The 12,405-nt window shown below is 54.6% G+C and overlaps 1 protein-coding gene across 1 annotated transcript in view; it reads left to right on the top strand.

The window, feature by feature from the left end:
* The window catches only part of GABBR1 (gamma-aminobutyric acid type B receptor subunit 1), a 29,362-nt gene that overhangs the window by 214 nt on the left and 16,743 nt on the right, over positions 1-12,405 (top strand). The window contains exons 2-11 of the mRNA XM_068961021.1: positions 265-349; positions 1,048-1,251; positions 1,981-2,166; positions 3,525-3,545; positions 5,059-5,219; positions 8,616-8,750; positions 9,130-9,300; positions 10,344-10,445; positions 10,874-10,939; positions 11,383-11,574. Coding sequence (XP_068817122.1) covers positions 265-349; positions 1,048-1,251; positions 1,981-2,166; positions 3,525-3,545; positions 5,059-5,219; positions 8,616-8,750; positions 9,130-9,300; positions 10,344-10,445; positions 10,874-10,939; positions 11,383-11,574 — 1,323 coding nt within the window. The remainder of the gene's footprint in view (positions 1-264; positions 350-1,047; positions 1,252-1,980; positions 2,167-3,524; positions 3,546-5,058; positions 5,220-8,615; positions 8,751-9,129; positions 9,301-10,343; positions 10,446-10,873; positions 10,940-11,382; positions 11,575-12,405) is intronic.

Here is a 12,405-nt window from a genome sequence, read left to right on the forward strand (position 1 = left end):
GCGGGGCAGCCGGGCTCGGGCGAGCCGCCGGGGCCCGGGGAGAGGAGGAGTCCCGGGAGGGTGGGGGTGCCGAGGGAGGCAGGAGGAGGGTGGGGACAGGCTCTCTCTCCTCCTTTCCCCCCACCCCGCGCCGGGCTCCGCCCCCGCCTCCTCCGCGGGGCGCTCTCCCGGTCCCCGGGCTGAGCCGGGTCGGAGCCCGCGAGGCGACCGGAGGGAGGCCAGGCCGCCTCCCGGGTCCGATCCTCACGGCCGCCTCTCACTCAGATGCTGCTGTTGCTGCTGCTGGCGCCGCTCTTTCTCCGCCCCCCGGGCGCGGGCGGGGCGCAGACCCCCAACGCCACCTCTGAAGGTGCACCCTTCTCCGGCGACCTCGGGCACCCCGCCACCCCACTCCCCCTTTCCTTGCATCCCCCTACTCTCCCGTCAGCCCTACACGGCATCGGGGCCTGGCAACCCCGTCTGCTCAGCCCCACTTTACTACTCCTGACCTCCTTTCCATCACCCTTCATTATTACCCAGCACCCCCCTTCTCTGCCCCCTATTACTACACTAGGCCACCTTTTGTGACCCGCATTGTTTCCCCGCCCCCCCCCCCCCTTTCCCGGGCCCACATTGCTACCTCAGTTCCGCTGTTTCCTTGGTCCTACATTGCTGCCCAGGTGGCCTTGGAAGACACCCCTCTCCTCTCATCCTCATTCAACCAGATTCTCCTTTAGTCTTTTCTTACCAAACTCATTTGCATATCATACCCTTTCGTGATTTCTTACTTTTCTCCATTACCCCAACCAGCATCCTTCCCTTCCCACTGTGGGCTCCCCGATTAGCCTTAGCCCTGGCCCATTCCGCTGTGCCCTTTAACCCAGGGCTCCCTACTCCTCCCCTCTCCCACCCTCCAGCACCTCACCCCAGCACCTGTCCTCCACCTGCCCCCTAGACCCCGCCCTACGCACCCCTGCCTCCCACTGCTGACTCTGCCTTTTCCTTCCCCCGCCCCCCCCTCGCCCCACCATCCTTCTCTTTCCCCCTCCCTGTGGACTCACCCCCCAGGTTGCCAGATCATACACCCGCCCTGGGAAGGGGGCATCAGGTACAGGGGCCTGACTCGGGACCAGGTGAAGGCCATCAACTTCCTGCCCGTGGACTATGAGATTGAGTATGTGTGCCGGGGGGAGCGCGAGGTGGTGGGGCCCAAGGTGCGCAAGTGCCTGGCCAACGGCTCCTGGACAGATATGGACACGCCCAGCCGCTGTGGTGAGTAGCTTCCCAAAGCCCCTCCCCTTTTCGAGCCAATTCTTCCTGCCTCAAACTTGGCATCATTGCTGGCAAGTCAGCACTTTAAATCCAGTGTAACTAAATTCACGAGTACATTTATGGAATGACTACTATGTAAGAGGGACTTTGCCGTGTGCAATTGCAGGCAGTAAAGTTAGAAGCCTGCAGGTTTCATTTCATCCTCCCGTCATTAGGCCACTGATCATTTGAGGAAATATCTTGTGAGTTAGTCTCTTTGAGGATTACCAGTGGCAGTTTATGCAAAAACGTTCTAAAATGATTTCATCCCATTTGGGAATACCTGTCTCCAGTGGAGAGACCAGTACCCCTCCCCGCCCCCCCAATTAAAACCCAGTTTAACAGGAGTGTAAGCCAACTATAATAAGGCGAATCTGATTGTGCATCTAAAGTTACATACATCTACACATCTCAAAGCCAGACAACCGCCCACTTTGAAGAGATCCCATTTTATGTGCTTATAGCTCCATCTTGGGTTCCTATGATGGAAATGCTGTTTCTTTCTTTTCTGAATGTAGATACTTACAGGATTAAGGGAGGACTGGAAACTAGAGAAGCTATCTTTTTAATACCTGATTTCCCGCAGAGTAGGATGCTTGTGGACTCAAACTCAAAGCTGAGCCCCCTCCCTCTCTCTAAGGGGAAGGAGCCTTGTCCAACTCGCCTCTCTTTATTTTCCTGTCTCCACAGTCCGAATCTGCTCCAAGTCTTATTTGACCCTGGAAAATGGGAAGGTTTTCCTGACGGGTGGGGACCTCCCAGCTCTGGACGGAGCCCGGGTGGATTTCCGATGTGACCCCGACTTTCATCTGGTGGGCAGCTCCCGGAGCATCTGTAGTCAGGGCCAGTGGAGCACCCCCAAGCCCCACTGCCAGGGTGAGGGGAACAGCTGCCTGCATGCAGCGGATGAGGACGCTTGTCAGAGGATGGGAGCGGGGTGGGAATGGATGGTGGGGAAAACAGGGTGCTTTGGGGAGGCAGAGGTGAACGCTCCACTCTTTCCTCCATCCAGTTGCCTCAGACTTCCTCCTGAAGTTCCCCATTTCCACTTTATGCTGAGGGCTTCTTTCCTTTACCTTTCTCTTGTTAATATCTTCCCCATGCTTTCAACCCTTGGGTCTCACATTTTCTTCTTTCCTTTATGAATCTCACCCTCCATCACCCTTCTTAAGATTCAAATACTACAGTTTCCCCCAGCCTCAGTCCCTTTCTGTAAACTTAACATTTCCTATGCATGATCCTCTTCTAGAATTGATCTCTCTCCATTCATTATATGCCTGAATTATTGTAAAGACTCAGCAATAAACCATATGTCATATTTAGAACAATTAATAAGATTGAAAAGAATATCCAGGGTGGCAAATTATCGGGGTAAAAGTCAAAAGACTTCAAAGTGGGGGCAGAATTGTCAGAACATTAAGAACAACCCAGAGATGGGGAAGGAAGAGGACAGTCTTTTTCTATACTTCCCAGACAACCTCCATCATTCCCCAAGGGAATCTGTCTTGTGTCCATCACCTGTTTCTCCATCTGGTTCTGCAAACTTCCCACTTTCATGGGCTCCCAGATTCTCCCTCTGCAATCTTCTCTCCTGGGATGCAGGCATACCTCCCGCTTCCTCTACCTTTGTAGACCTTCTGCCTTTTGAGATGCTTGGACCTGGCTTTCCTCACTTAAATTATTCTGTTTGTGGTTTACCACTCCATTCTGGGAAGTGGGAGTCCCATCCAGGGATGAATTAACTATGACGCTAACGAAATTTAAGCTCCAGGGTTCCTTACTTACGCAGGCCTCTCCTTGTGCTCCAAGAGAAAAACGTAGAGGGTTTAATAATGTGTTCACGTGGTCACAGGGTTTTGTAAAAACTGCCAAAGTAAGATATTTTAACAGCAGTAGCTTCAAGTTAATCGCATTTGTCATTTTTTTTCTCTTAAAGAGAGATCCCCAAATTTTATAATACTTAGGCTCCACAAAACCAGGATCTGCCCGTGTCTTAGCTGTTGGCACTCCTGTCTCATATTCTGTTGTCCTATGAAAAATAAAAGAAGAAAACCACAAATCCTGACCCACAGCCCCACTTGCTCTTATTCCCAGGCACCCTCCCCTCAGAAACGCAGGCTTCTGCTCCCCGCGGTCTTCGGCATGGACAGGTGTGGGAGGGGGCTGGGGATCAGGCCTGGGAAGCCGGGCGCCACTGGTAACTCTTCTCTGATCCCCGTCTTTCCTGCTGCCAGTGAATCGAACGCCACACTCAGGTGAGATCAGAAACCCTCATCGCGTGCACCGCAATCCTTTTACCCCTCACTCTTCACCCTCCACCTCCAGGGATTCTGCCCCTTAGGTGGTGGGTTCTCATCCTGCCCATTCCTCCCCCACCTTCCCCTACTCACCCCAGTCCCCAGTACGCGGCCGGCCCTTCCTTTCCCTACCTGTTTCCAGCCTCCAGTCTCGGTTTTCTGCGAGGCTGCGGTCCCTCCCATCTCCCTGCCTGGCTGCACCCCCCTCGGCTCCGCCTCCTCCAGACTCCGCTTCTGCCAAACGGCAGAGCCCCAGCAGGGGGCGGCAGAGTGCTGGGAGCCCCGGAGCCTCCACCTAGCCTGCCCCGGTGGGGTTCCTTCCGACCTTCTCCGGAACCTTTCCTGCCTGCCCCCTTCCTAGGATTTCACCTGCTGACCCCATCAGCCCGGCCCACCCATCTCACCCACTGCCAGGCCTCACCCTCCCTTGCCTTCAGCGCCTCCCCACATCCTTCCCTTCCCTACGCCCTTTCCCTTCTCTTTCATCTCAGTTCCTTCTCCCACCACCCTTTCTCGGTCCAGACTCTGTCCACCCAGCTCCGTGTTCCCTTGCTCTGTCCCCATCATCCGCACCCCCCACCTCCACGCCCTGTACCCCAGCCTTCCCCTCCCAGCTCTCCCTTTCTCTCCAAAACCGTTCCCATCGCCCTCTCGCCCCCGCCTCAGCCCTTCACCCCGTCTATTCACGCCCCCATTAAGACGCTCAGGCGCCAGCCCCTTTTCTCTCGCGTCCCTCTGTCGTCCTCGCGTCTCCGTCCCTCGCGCCTCAGAGCTTCGGGCTCCCGCGGTTCCCTCCGCCCACCCTGCCCTCCGGGCACACCCCTTCCCCTCTTGCCTCCCCCGCGAACGTCCCCTTAGGTTGGGACCCTCCCCTTCCCCGTCGGTCCCCGTCACGCTGGGGGTCGCGGCCGCCCTGCCCTTCCCCCCCGCCCGTTCTGAGGTTCCCTCAGCCGCTCTCGCCTCCGTCCCCGCCCCCTCCCTCCCTCCCTCCCCGCGCCGGCCCCCCGCCCCCTCCCCGCCGCGCGCGCCGCCCGTGACGTCAGAGCCCCCTCCCAGCCCTGCCTCTCCCTCCTCCTCCCCTCGGTCGGTCGGTCAGTCCGCGAGGAGAGTCCGCGGTGGCGGCGGCGGTGGCGGGAGCCAGAGCCGTGGGGGCCGTAGGAAGCCAGCCTTCCCTGCTTTCCCGAGACCCTATCTCCCTCCTCCGCACAGAACCAGGGATGGAGGCGCCTCCCCGAGAGCCCCTCAGCAGCCCTCCCCAGGAAAAGTGTCCCCCCTGAGCTCGTCCCCCTCCGCAAGCAGCTCCCACCCCCCTGCCCGCCCCCTGCCATGGGTCCGGGGGCCCCCTCTCCCGGGGTGGGGTGGCCACTGCTGCTCCTGGTGGTGCTGGCGGCGGGGGTGACTCCGGTGCGGGCCTCCCACTCCCCTCATCTCCCGCGGCCTCACCCGCGGGTCCCCCCGCACCCCTCCTCAGAACGGCGCGCTGTGTACATCGGGGCGCTGTTTCCCATGAGCGGGGGCTGGCCGGGGGGCCAAGCCTGCCAGCCCGCGGTGGAGATGGCGCTGGAGGACGTGAATAGCCGCAGGGACATCCTGCCGGACTATGAGCTCAAGCTCATCCACCACGACAGCAAGGTAGCCCCGGACAGGGGAGTGGGGGGTGGGGGGTGGGGGCTGGGGGAGCAGGGGGCCTGCTGCACGTGCCTTAGTCTGAGTCGCTTCTGCGATTGCCAGGCAGACCCCTCCCATGTGTGACTAGCTGGAGATAGGCGGGGGATGTGGGAGCTTGGGGAGAGTGGCAGAGGCTGGAGGTTCAAGATGAGGGTCTAGAGGTTCGAGGTGGTTAATCACGCTGCAAGGCAGACCCTTCTGTTCTCTGAGACCCCTGGAAGTGCCCAGGTGGGGGGTAGCTGGAGAAACGGTGATGGCTTTAGGGAAGGTGATGGCTTTAGGGAACAAGCCGATCTGGTTCCTCCCGGGAGTAAACTAACCCTGGGTGGGTTGGGGGATGGAGGGAATGGAGCTGGATCAGGGGTTTACATTTACCATGGTAACAAGGTAAATCTTGGCAGCAGGTTGGAGCGGAAGGAATAGGGACCCAATCAGGAAAATGTTGAGGGACTTGAGTGCTCTAGTTTATTTATCACAACAAACAGCACAGAAGCTTGGGTCCCCACCTGACTCTTTCTCATCCCTTCATCTGCAACCCTGTTGTGGATTCCTGGATCGTGGAATTGTTTTGTGGTCTACTGTAGGCGGGAAGGCTAATGGTCAAGAGATGGGCAGAGGCGCTAGGAAAATGAAGGGGATTAGAGGTCTACACAGGAGCCCCCCACAAGAGCATGGGGGTGGCAAGAAGTCAGAATGCAGAGACGAGAAAGAACAGGAAAGAATGGCAGTGGGGGAGGGCAGCCAGCAAGAGGAGTGGTGACTGCGTGAGACCCTGGGGTGTCTTGTGGAGCTTGGCTCTTGAGTTTGTCTTCCCTGCAGCATTGTGGCCTTTTAAGATGTGAGAAGGGAAATGGAATGTAGGGTTAGGGAGGGGGGAAGTGGGAGAGGGGGAAAGGCCCGGGGTAGTAGGGGATAGTTCTGTAAGATTCCTTTCCCGGCCCAACCCCCCCGCGAATCACTAGGAGTATGGGGGAGGATGTGGCCCAGGCAAGCAAGGTGATTTGGGACCTCAAATCTATCATTTCTCCCAGAAGGCCCCAGAGGCTTAAGGGTTTGGGGGAGAGTGAAAGAGCACAGGGGCGGGTGAGCACCTGGTGACCTTACACCTGGGGTGGGCTGGGCATTTATAGTCATTCTTTGGAACAGCAGTGTACACCTAGAAATACCTGTGTGAGGGAGGAGGGGGCAGAGGTGGGGCTGAAGATGGGATGCTTGAGTAGGAGAGGGCACAAGGACTCTTCTGGAACTTTGAATCACTTCTGACACTTGCACAGTGATTCTCAGACTTCAGTGTACCTAAGCCTCACCAGAGAAGTTTGTTAAGAATCCAGATCCTAACTCCTCGGTCAGGGATGAGTCCCAAGGGTCTGCATTTTCACCAATAAAAATCTTATGTGGCTAACCCCAGGATGCCTATAGGAAGGGTAGCAGGACACAGGAAAAGAACTAGTTAGTGTAGGAGAGGCAGGATGAGAAAGAGGGTCAGATCCCTTGGAGGAGTCAGTTTAGAGAGTAGTAATTGGCTGTGGGAGTGGGAATCTGGGGAGAGGGACAAGGAGGGATGGGTGCAGGCTTTAGGATAAGGGATCGTAGGGAGCTAGGGGAGCCCTGGGTGTGAGCTCCAACTCATTCACCATGACAGGTGATTCCCTGGAGGTGTTGGGGAGCAGATGGGGACCTGAGAGAAGGGAGATGGAGGAGAAAATAGCAGAGGCGGCGAGGGGGAGATGAAAAGGCAGACAAACTGGAATGTGTCGTTTCCTGCCTGCAAATCTGGATCCTTGCTCCTTGGGAGAGAGAGGAAAGGAGAGAGAGGAAGACAGATCTGGTCTATTGGGGAGAGGGTGAGAATCATGTGGCCAAGGGAGTGTGCAGTGATGGAAAATAGAGTGTGGAAGGGGGAAGGAGTGCAAAAGAAGGTAGGGAAGGAAACAGGAAAGACATTAGGGTCCTGTACATTGCCCTGTTTGTCCATATCTTATGTGTTCTTCTTATATGGCCTCATGGTTCCTAATAACCTCCCCTCAGACAAGAAAGGAAGGACCACTGAGGACCCTTGGGAGAAGCTGGGGGCAGGGATCTGGAGTGATAAATGCAGGAAGCTGGGAAGTGAGGATGGTAAAGATACACAAAGATGTGCAAGTGGGAGGAATGCAGAACCTTCAAAACATGCAGTTGAGCAGGCACTGAGCGCTGCCCTTAGCAGGGGTAGGCCTGGGTGGGCAGCAGGGTGTTGGTTCTATGGCCCAGCCTCCCCCTGACTCCCCCTTCTCCAACTTCCCACCGTGTCCCAAATGTCAGGCCTCAGTGGGAAGTGAGCAGGCCCTAGGGGGCCTTCTTTATTTCCTTCTACTTGCCCTGCCCTCCATCACCCTCCCCAGTCCACTGTGCCTCCTGTCTGTCCCCTCTGCCCTGGCTCCCCACTGGCTTCCATTTCTTCTTCCCTTCCTTTGGGGCTCCAGCAGCTTCTGAAATGTCATATTTCAGCAGGAGGGGAACAGGCAGTGGGAGCCCCACGGCTGGCTGTTCCTCCCCCCACTTCCCCTCCGCCCCTCGAGCTCTCTGCATTGTTTACTTTCCCAGCTCTGTCCCTCTCTTGCAGGCACCCCTGAAAGCATCTGGTTTCTCAGGCATCCCATTCTATTTATTCTCCCCAGCTCTTCCCTCATCCTTGTTTCTCCCCACCCCCTTCTGCCCCTGAATGTCTTTTTTCCCAATGCACCCGCCAAATGTCAGAGCCCAGCAGGAGGGCATGAATCCACTGAGCCAGGACCCCCTGGGGGTCTGTCCCTATTCTCTCCTGTTTGTGTGTCTCTAGCCCTGAAAAGAGAAGAGGGAGGGAAAAAAAAAAAAAAAAAACAACAAAACTAGCAGGTGGGAGAGGGAGTTTGCAGAGGTGAGAGAGGACTTTCCATAATATGGCTTTCAAGAGGCTGTCTGGGGACTTGGGGAAAATTTATTCATATTCCTGCAGACTCTTTTCTACTCACAGGTGTTTGGAGCATAGAAACCTAAGGAAAAAGGGAGGGAGGGGTCGTCGAGGGAAGGTGGGCTAGGGGGTGTCTGAGGATGCGCTGAGAGGAGGGAAGGCAGTGTTTGCATGCACACTGGCAGAGGGCGTGCAGGAGAGGGTGTGGGTAAGGTGCCAGGTGGGAGGCAGAGAAGGGTGTTTCACGAATGAGGGGAAAGGAGACTCAGGAAAGAGAAGAAATGGGGATAATGAGAAAAGGATTGAGCAGGGGGATGGGTAACTAGGCAAGTGACTAGGTTGTTGGAGGAAAGAAGAGAGTAGGAGTTGCAGGAAGGGGAGGAGCCCTGGGGGAGCTTCCCATCGCCCCCTCCATCCTCGCCCTCGTGCAGTGTGACCCAGGCCAAGCCACCAAGTACCTGTACGAGCTGCTCTACAACGACCCCATCAAGATCATCCTTATGCCTGGCTGCAGCTCTGTCTCCACGCTCGTGGCTGAGGCTGCCAGGATGTGGAACCTCATTGTGGTATGCGGGGCCCTGAGGGCCAGAAGGTGGGGCTGTCCCCTCTTGGGCCATTTACAAAAGAGGGGGGTGTATTGAGGACCACAGTGGCCACGCTTCCAAGATCAGAGTTCTTTGGAGAACTGAGCTAGTTGGCCTGCTAGCAGCAGTGGTCTGACAGGGCTGCAGCTGACCTGCTCACCATCAGAAGGAATGGAAGGCAGATGAATGAAAGGGTACCCTGAGGGAGGGGGCTTTTGAGAATCACTTTCCCTTGGGCAGAAGTAGGGAGGCTTGGCGAGAGTGAGGGAGAGAAGCCCAGAGGCAGGGAAGGGTGGAAGGAGCTCTCTTAGTGAGGCTGCCAGGAACACACTGGGACAGAAGGCTGTCCCTCCTCTCGTAGCTTTCCTACGGCTCCAGCTCACCAGCTCTGTCGAACCGACAACGCTTTCCTACCTTCTTCCGAACTCACCCATCGGCTACACTCCACAATCCCACCCGGGTGAAACTCTTCGAGAAGTGGGGCTGGAAGAAGATCGCCACCATCCAGCAGACCACTGAGGTCTTCACCTCGGTGAGGATGGATGGGGTGATGGGGGCCTGGGCTCAAATCCCAGCCCAGAGGGATGCGACACGGGATTCCTTCTGGGGCGAAGACCTTGGTTCTTTATCAAGAGAGGACACATTCTGAGTGGGTTAAATGCATGTTCTTTCTGTAACCAGAGGAGTAAACCAGCTGGGTTTTCAGGACCCTCTCCAACTTTTTGATTTTAGGTCTTTAATTTTTCCCTGCTTTGATGCTCTATCCCCCAGACAGATAGACTCCAAGCAACCCAGTTCTATTAAGTAGGTTCATTTTAAAGTTGAAATAAGATGAGGGAGAGAATATGAAACTAGAACCTGGGGAGGTAGTAGAGTCCAGAGGCACTCCAGGGGAGGTGGTGGGCGTGTGTGATGGGAAGAGAGGGAATAGAGAGAGAGCCGGGGGGAGGGAGAGAAGAGAGAGGCAGACAGACACAGGCATGCACATGGCTGGTAATTGATGCGGAGGTGCAGACGTGCAAGGAGAGGTGGAGGGGGAAAAGGGAGACTTGAGGGGGGTAGAAAGGAAATACCTGGCTCTTTACCCGAAGAAGACAGTCTGCTCCCTCTCTTTAATTCTGTTCTTTGGGTCCTCTATTCACTCTCGTGTTCGGTGACTCTTTAATCCTCTCCCAACCTTCTCAGTGACTCAGGACATTCTCTGATCCTTTTGTCTATCTGCCCACTTGCCTCTTGAGGTTGACATCATCCTGCCCAGACCAGACCCTGCCTTGTCTTTTCCTGGTTCTTCTATTTTCCTTTCCCCAATTTTTGCTGTCAGGCAGGGGTGAGGTGATGGGGTGACTTCCCTGGACTCAGAGCCTCAGGAGGGATTCACCAAGCACCTTCCCAGTAGGAAGCCATGTCCTAAAACCCCAGAAGCTCTCGTTCAAACTCTTCCCACAGGGGACAGAGCTGTTGGTTCAGGACCGCTCTGCCTTTGTTCTGAGTATCTGGTCCCCGGGTGACACCTCCAGGATTTACTCCATTGTGCACCCTGTGCTTTCTCTTATTTGTTCCTCATCCCCTCCCAAGACTCTGGACGACCTGGAGGAGCGGGTTAAGGAGGCTGGAATTGAGATTACCTTTCGTCAGAGTTTCTTCTCGGATCCAGCTGTGCCCGTCAAAAACCTTAAGGTGGGCTGGTGGAGGCTGGTGGGCCCAGCCTGTAAGGGTCTGGGTGGGGGGAATAGTGGTGGGTGGGAAAAGAGGCAGACAGAGATGGGTTGGATTTTTTTTTTTTTTTGGTATTGAAATATAATTGACACACAATGTTGTATAAATTTAAGAAGTGCAGTGTGTTGATTTGATACATTAATCTATTGCAATTTGATTACCATCATAGCGTTAGCTAACACCTGCATCAAGTCACATAATTTTGATTCTTTGAGGCAGAAGCATCTCCTGGGGAAGGTTAGCTTCATCCTGTAGTTGACATTTATCCACTACTCATCGAACAGAACCCTGCACTGAGTGCCTTGGGACAGGAAGTCAAAGCTGTGAAACTGCTTGCCTTGGCCCCTTCCTGCATCCCTCAGGAGCTCTGTTCTCTCTCCATTCCATAGCGCCAGGATGCCCGGATCATCGTGGGACTTTTCTACGAGACTGAAGCCCGGAAAGTTTTTTGTGAGGTGGAGTTGGAATCTGAGAAAGGAGGGGCACTGGGTGGGCTCTTTGCCTTGGGTGTCTCTTGGGCTCTCCTCTTTGCCTCTCTGAGCAAATGATTGAAGGATAGGATTAGTATGAAATTCCTGTCTGTTGGCTCTGACTCCACATCTTGGCCTCTCCCACACGTGACACTCTCTCCAGGTCTCATTTTCCTATCACTTTGTGTTTCCAGAGGAGCCGGAAGAATCTCATCTTTCCTGTCTGGCTGGAAATGGCCACTCAGAAATAGAGGCTGGGAGACACTTAGAAGGAGAAGTAGTTGAACCTTCCCTATTACCCCCAGACTTGTAGATTTGTCTTTTCAATGCTCTGCTTTTCTCTGAATCCGAAGAGGCTGAATAGTGTCATGTCAGATAAGACAAAGAAATGAAACGAAGACCCAGCCCCACTCCTCCTCTGCACTCAGGTGTACAAGGAGCGGCTCTTTGGGAAGAAGTACGTCTGGTTCCTCATCGGGTGGTATGCTGACAATTGGTTCAAGATCTATGACCCGTCCATCAACTGCACAGTTGACGAGATGACCGAGGCGGTGGAGGGCCACATCACCACTGAGATCGTCATGTTGAACCCGGCCAACACTCGCAGCATTTCCAACATGGTGAGTGTGTGAGGACTTAGAAGGTGGCCTCTGGGCAGGAGGAAGGGACTGAGGGAATCTCTTAGGTGGGGAGCAGGTATGGGGCTTAGAGGTTTAGGAGGGCAAGGGGCCTCTGCTCACCCTCAACTTGTGCATCGTGTTTCCTATGGATTCCATCTCTGCTGTGACTTCCTTGGGCAGGAAAGAGGGACTGAAGAGAGTGGTACATTCAGTGGGCCCCTGATGAATTGCAGGGCTGTTACCATGGAAACAAGGAGCAGTTGGCAAGAAGTCAAATGAGGGAGAGGTATTAATGACAATATAGATGCTGCATCTGCCAGCACACCTTTATAGAAGTGCTGTTCTGGGCAAAAATTCATTTCATTTTCTTGGTGACTTCAGAGTACTTTAGAGTTGCTTAGTATTCACTCTTGATTGATACTCAATTAGCTTGGCTCCTGATGCTTTTTAAAAAATGATTTTCTTTTAGAATTTTAAATGCAGAAGGGATTTTTGAAATCAGTTAGCCACAGATAGCTGGTTATTGACGGACCTTGGGCTAAAAGACACACTGGTTGATGTGCGAACCAGCCTAGAGGTGAGGGGCACAAGTGGGTAGGGTGTGGTGTGGCAGGGAGCCTCCTTTCTGGTTCAGGACTGTACTAAAGAGTATGAGAATCTTGGCTGAGCTTGATAGGGAAACCTATGTGTCTGCTTATAATTCAGGTATAGCCCCAGATCTGGAATACCTGCCTTGGAGAACATTCTAGGAGAGCGTGAATGACTGTAAAACCACATGAATATCTTATTTATTTTTTGGCCATGCTACGAGGCATGTAGGATCTTAATTCC

Source organism: Capricornis sumatraensis, chromosome 22 (genome assembly GCF_032405125.1).
Source record: "Capricornis sumatraensis isolate serow.1 chromosome 22, serow.2, whole genome shotgun sequence".
Taxonomy (NCBI): Eukaryota; Metazoa; Chordata; class Mammalia; order Artiodactyla; family Bovidae; genus Capricornis; species Capricornis sumatraensis.